General features: G+C 42.2%; 1 protein-coding gene across 1 annotated transcript; it reads right to left on the bottom strand.

The window, feature by feature from the left end:
* Positions 1-1,133: 1,133 nt before the first annotated feature.
* Positions 1,134-6,712, bottom strand: hsp90b1 (heat shock protein 90, beta (grp94), member 1). The gene is made up of 18 exons (XM_026175498.1): positions 6,532-6,712; positions 5,960-6,062; positions 5,499-5,640; positions 5,290-5,406; positions 4,874-5,205; positions 4,508-4,619; positions 4,269-4,397; positions 3,965-4,081; positions 3,742-3,879; positions 3,568-3,645; positions 3,401-3,466; positions 2,880-3,149; positions 2,540-2,785; positions 2,282-2,418; positions 2,113-2,191; positions 1,792-1,947; positions 1,491-1,586; positions 1,134-1,388 (listed from the first exon to the last, which is right to left on the bottom strand). Exons 1-18 carry the CDS (start codon positions 6,578-6,580, stop codon positions 1,365-1,367), a joined length of 2,391 nt encoding a protein of 796 aa, XP_026031283.1. The 5' UTR covers positions 6,581-6,712; the 3' UTR covers positions 1,134-1,364.

Below are 6,712 nucleotides of genomic sequence, written 5' to 3'. Positions count from 1 at the left end.
TTGATTACATTTTGTATGATGGATTATGCAGAAAAAGTAGAATTGGGCTGAAAGATCTATCGCTTTTTCACCTATTCAGGTTGTAAATTGTGTTTTTAAAAAGTAACTAAGTAATTGATTACTTTTGAAAATAAGTAATCAGTAAAGTAATGGGATTACTTTTGGGGGGAAGTAATCAGTAATTAGTTACTGATTACTTTTTTCAAGTAACTTGACCAACACTGGCCACCGGTACAAAGGATTTACTGTGGCAGTCAGTTCTGCATTTCGGGGCAATGAGTCTTTTGCTGGGTTTGCTCCGATGGTCCATCATGGGGGTGTGCATGGGGTGACAGGGGTTGTCCATGATAGAAAGCTTTCTCTTTTCTTTTTCTTTTTTTTTAAAAGCATTCTCCTCTCAGACACATCCAGGTTCTCAAGTCTGACACCCAGGACAGAACCAGCCTTTTTAATCAGTTTGTTCAGCCTGTTGGCATCAGCTGTCTTCACCCCACTTCCCCAGTACACTGCTGCAAAGAACACGACGCTTTCCAACACCGAGTGATAGAACATGGTCAGCATTTTCCTACCAACATTGAAAGACCTGAGTCGCCTCAGTAGGAAAAGCCGACTCTGCCATTTTTTGAAGATAGCATTGGCGTGCTTGGTCCAGTCCAGTTTACAGGCCAAGTGTACCCCCCCCCCCCCCCAGGTACCGGTAGTCCTCAACGATCTCCACATCAGCCCCTCTGATGGTGACAGGGTTAGGAGGAGCCTGCTTCCTAAAGTCCATAATCAGTTTTTTTCTTTGTGATGTTAAGTTGTAGGTGGTTTAGCTCACACCACTCGACACAGCTCTCCACCACACTCCTGTACTCCTCCTGTCCATCCCTGATTCAGCCCACAATGGCAGAGTCACCTACCAGTGGGGCGTCCACCTGCATTTCCATGAGCTTATTTACATCGCTTCAGTCTGAAAACAAACTGTAAAAAGTGTCATGGCACCCTATGCATGAGTAGATGTATTACACTGCAAGCTACAGCCAGACCGTACTTTTGATATGTTGGGATTAAGATGACTGAAAAAGAATAGTAGCCAAGACCTGTCTGAAAGCAACTCTTTCAGTTTTGAATAAAACCAGAAACGATGCAAACATTTTTCCACGAAACATTTATTTGATCAATAGACAGGATCACATCTTTCCATAAACAGGTCAGTTAAATATTAACAAATTTACAGTCATGAGGAATGTAATACAAAAGAAACAAAAACAAATATTCGCTTTAAAAAAACCCCAACCCAGGGACCCCACCCAAAATAATGTGACCACGGTGGCACTGAAACAGAGACTTAAGTCCATTTTCCAGCGCCACTGTTCAGTGCTTCACAGTTCATCCTTGTCTTTTGTCTGCAAGCATGATTAGAGAAAGGTCAGAAGAGTAAACCACTTCAACATCTAGATTCTTAATTTTACATTGTCCTCAAGCAAGAGTGTGTGAAGTCTTCTTACCGTTTCTTCGTCATCATCCTCATCCACAGTCTCCTCTTTATCTTCAGAGTCATCTTCTGCTGGTCCTTCAGGCTCCTCCTCAGGTTCTTCTTCAATCTATAAAAGAGCCATGATTATTAAACATATCCTACAGTCTTAAAAATCACTGCACAAATACTTAACATTTTACAAAGAAGATTTAAAAAGCAGAGACAAGACTAAACTCAAAAAAGGCTCACTGCTGGAAGAGGAATCATTAGTTCAGACACCAAGACATCTGCTATGCAAATTAGTACACCATACAAGAGCTGCAGTGACTTGCCTGTTCATCTAGTGGTACATTCAAGCTGAGTCGGAGCATGCGCTCTATTCTGTCTCCATAAGCTTTTGTATCAGCGAGCTGGTATCCTGAGCGCAGTGTGGCTGTCTCAAACAGAACCACAGCCAGATCTGATGCAGTCTGGTCCTCAGCATCAGTCTGGGGGGGTGTGAGGAAAAGAAACTGTTCAACTATGTGCTCTGATTGGTCCATTTTAAGTTTATTCATGTAATGAACTACATTTACTAAGTAATTTGATGGTAGTCTTAGTAAAGGACCATTACTATAGTACAGATAGACAAAAATGACAGTGGTTAAACTCACATTGACTCTATTAAGCAACTGCTTGACAAGAGGATGTTTGGGGTTGAGTTCTAGTGTTTTCTTCTGGCTGGCGTAATAACTGGAAAGATTAAATGGAAATACAGATTTAGAACAAAGCAATAGCAGTGAGAGTAATAAATGCAAAGATGAGCCCAGGATTAACACTCACTTTGTGGAAATGTCCTTTCCTGTCTGGTAGGCCTGTGCCTTCATGATCCTCTCCATGTTCCCTGACCAGCCGTACTGGCTGGCAACCAAGGCGCAGGGTGAGTTGGTTAGCCTCTGAGAGAGAACAGCCTTCTCAATCTGTTGGGGAATAAAAAAGCAATGCATTAAATGTTGCAGACATAAATGAGCAGGTAGAGCCAAAATTAACTGCTTCTACAGCTGGCGCTCATGCCCCATTCTTTTAATGTCACAGAATTACCTTGTCCTTTAGAGCTTTGTCCTTCAGCCAAGTTGTGAGAGGTTCGAACTCCTTCTCCAGGGCCTCCCTCTTCTCCTTGGTCTTTTCACTCTCGTCAAATTTGACACCTTCCTTGGCCACGTTCTGGAAGCGTTTTCCATCAAACTCTGGCAGTGCCTGGATGCAGTACTCATCCACAGGCTCCGTCAGGTAGATGACCTCATAGCCCTTCTTCAGCAGCTTCTCAACAAAGGGAGAAGACTCAGCCTGTAGTGGATGGAAGAACAAGAGACATGAGAATTTCAGCTAGTGTAGGATAGTTTACACTTCTTTCTCCTGACCAATAAACACATTCACTCACCTCTTTCCTGCTGGTGCCAGCCATGAAATAGATCTTATCCTGCTTCTCTTTCATGCGCTCCACATACTGTTCCAGGCTGGCCAGGTCTGTTTCACTGTTGGAGGTCTGGAAGCGCAGCAGCTTAGCGAGACGGGTCCTGTTGGAGTGATCCTCGATCACACCCAGCTTGATGTTTGTGCCAAACTCCTTCCAGAACTTATCGTTGTACTGTTCCTCTGCAATCTTCTTAATCATGTCCAGAGTCTTACGGACCAACTTCTTGCGGATAACCTGAAAAAGATAAAGTAGGTAATGACCATTTCATACTGCATTAAATCTAGCGTTAGTTATTCAGAATCTTTAATTTATGGTTTCATTTAACCATGTTCTAGTGCCCCCTGTTATTCCTGAAAGCACTTTATGATTTGCACTACATAAAAATTGCTTTGTTGCTTCATTATCCATTTTAATCAAAGGCTTCATTGGTTAATGATGACTAAATGATGGAATGGGAAGCGAACAGGGCTGCACGTTGAGCTCACCTTGAGCAGTTTGTGCTGCTGCAGAGTTTCTCTGGACACATTCAGAGGAAGGTCGTCAGAGTCGACCTAACAAAATAAAGTTTCCCTTAATCACAGTGCAGGTGATAATGTAGAGACCAAGCTCATAACATTAGCATGAGACCAAATAAGAGTTAAAAATAACTCACCACTCCCTTGATGAAGTTCAGGTACTTGGGCATCATGTCATTGAAGTCGTCTGTGATGAAAACTCTCCTGACAAACAGCTGCGAATGGAAGGCATTTACTTTGAAACTCAGTTTTTGGGGAATTGCTGAAAAAGTTGAATAAATCTGATACCAAATATTGCTTAGAGTACACACCTTGATGTAATCGTTCTTCTTGGAGCCATACTCGTCAAACAGCCCACGGGGAGCTGAAGTGGGCACAAACAGGATGGACTTAAAAGTGACCTCACCCTCAGCTGTGAAGTGGATGTGAGCCATAGGGTCATCATTGTCCTGTTGGAAGATGGGTAAAGTTTATAAAAATCAGACATTAGTATACCAGCCTATAGAGCCGGTTTGATAAAGTATGTGTGCCTACCTTTGAGAAGGTCTTGTAGAAAGCCTTGTACTCATCTTCCTCAACCTCCTTAGCAGGCCTCTGCCAGATGGGCTTGATATCATTCATCAGTTCCCAGTCCCACACAGTCTTCTCAACCTACACATCACACAATTATATAACTTTTGAAAAATATACATTTTAGATCAGACATATTTTCACAGACGTCTATTTGAGTAAAATAGTCCACAAATCTTAATGACTCAGTGGGACTTTAACCCACCATAAAAACTGTTAATGATCACACTCACACATAGTCTCAACCACCATTTCTTCATCAACATACCTTCTTTGTTTTTGGTTTGTCTTTGTCTTCTTCTTCCTCCTCTACTTCAGCCTCATCTTCAGAAGCCTCTTTCTCTGGTTCCTCTGCTGCCTCAGCATCTTCATCAATGGGCTCTTCAACCGTCTCAGTCTTGAATGTTAAAAGAAATTATGCAACCGTTTGTTCATTTCCATATTTGTCAGTTTCAGTCTGGAATTAAGTCTGACTCATAGTGTTGAAGGAAATGACAAAGTAGTCACCTTGCTGGCCCACACATAGATGGGGAAGTTGATGAACTGAGAGTATTTCTTGACAAGGTTCTTGATGGTCTCCAGCTCCAGGTAGTCTGAGGCCTCCTCCTTTAGGACAAGTCTGCAATTAAACAAAGACAAGATTAAATGTAAAATTCCAGGCTTTAACATTTCAGACTCATGTAGCAGCATGAAAATACTCTGCAGTTCTTCTTCAATAGAGGCTGTACATTAACAACACAGACATTAACTACGATTTCATAAGCTTTGACAAATAAAATGAGCCACGCATTGAAATTAATTTCACAAGAGCTGTTTAAAAAGATCAAGAAACCAAATCTGGTGTGGGCAAATGTTAGCACATAAATAACATACGTGATGGTGGTTCCTCTACCCAGTGTGTCCCCACGGGGGTCCTCAATGACAGAGAACTGATTTGAGTCAGACTCCCAGATGTGCTGTGTGTCATTGTTGTGCTTGGATGTCACAATGACCTTGTCAGCAACAAGGAAGGCAGAGTAGAAACCGACACCAAACTGTCCGATCAGCTCTGAGGTAGACTGTTCCTCTTCCTGCATCTCGGTCATCTTGTTAAGGAATTCGCTGGTGCCTGACTTGGCAATGGTTCCCAAGTTCTTTACTAGCTCCTCCTTGGTCATTCCAATACCAGTGTCAGTGATGTGCAGCATGTTCTTCTCCTTATCAGACTGGGGATAGAAATAATGAAATTCAATTAGTGGATGCACAGCTTTTCCATTAAAGGTGTCAGCATTCAGTAAGTTAATGCATACCTTTATTTTGATGGTCAGCTCTTCATTTGTGGCCATTGCATCCTCGTTGGTTAGGGACAACAAGCGGATCTTATCCAGAGCATCCGATGCATTGGAAATCAGCTCCCTAAGGAAGATCTGCAGCACAAAACAAAGTGATGAACTCTGTGAGAAATGTCTTAAATAAAAATATGTAGACACAGGTTTGAGTAAAGATTATTCCTGCCCACCTCCTTGTTCTTGTAGAGAGAGTTGATGATCAGCTTCATCATACGGTTAACTTCAGCCTGAAAGGCATGTTTTTCAGACTTTTCCCTGAGTTCCTTAATCTGAGCTGCATTCAAACCGTCCAACTGGATTGCCTCCTCCTCTCTGAAGGCAGACAGATGCAAATACAAACAGGGTAAGAGAGGAGAACGACAGCAAATCTTTGCTGCCAAACAAATCTGTTGTCCTTTCAGATAAGACTGAAGATGAAAGCAAGATACATACAACTTCCTATTATTACAGGCAACTTTACAGTAAAACTTACACACCTCTGCCTCCACTGTAACGCCAAAGTGGCCCTGAGCACTTGTACACAAGCTTTATCTTCTTGACCTTGTTCTGCTAAGATTTAGTGGACTTTTCCCTGATACAGTAACTGCAGTTTTCTAGAAAGATATATGGACTTACGGAAAGTAACACCTACCTCTGCACCACTTCATCGTCTGTTCTGGAGCCATCCCTGCTTTTACCCAAGTCCTCCTCTACTGTCCCGTCAACGTCAAATTCATCATCTGCCTTTACAGCAGCTGTCAAGGGAGAAGTTGCTCGATTAAAATTCATTATCAATTACCGGGAACATGTGGTAATTTTAGACTCATTAAGTTTTTAAAGCACTGTGCAAACACATGCTCACAGTCACCAAATTAATTAAGACGTAACGTCTGACCGTGTCAGCCTTTTAATCATTATTTAAACGTGCATGTATGCAACAGTGGAGGTTAGCTAACATGAGACAGCTTCAACACAGGTGGTGTTTCTGCTAGAAAGTTCTGGAAAGGCAAGGAGATTAACGGACACTGGCGTTACTCTAAAATAACAGGTAAATTAAATACGCTCTCCGTTGCTTTGACACCTGCAAGCCTTTTAAAGTCAAGTACAGAGAGAACGTACAAACTCCACAGTGAATGAAAAGAAAAGCAAAAACCAAGTTAGTGCTAGCATACGGGCTAAAGGTAGCTAAAATAATGAATAATTTAAAAAAATACCACTACTCACCAAATGCTAAGAGTGCAAAAAGAAGCCCTATCACCCAGACTCGTTTCATTGTGAGATGCTTCCTGACTGACTGCCTGCCTGACGACTTGAGCCTTCAGTTGCTGAGACAATAGCCGGGAGATCAGCGCATGCAGCACTGGCTTTTACAACGAGGAATGACTAGCTGTCTCTCCCACCAAAA

The sequence above is a fragment of the Astatotilapia calliptera genome, chromosome 7 (genome assembly GCF_900246225.1).
Source record: "Astatotilapia calliptera chromosome 7, fAstCal1.2, whole genome shotgun sequence".
Classification (NCBI taxonomy): Eukaryota; Metazoa; Chordata; class Actinopteri; order Cichliformes; family Cichlidae; genus Astatotilapia; species Astatotilapia calliptera.
This window is presented reverse-complemented; position numbering and strand designations above follow the sequence as displayed.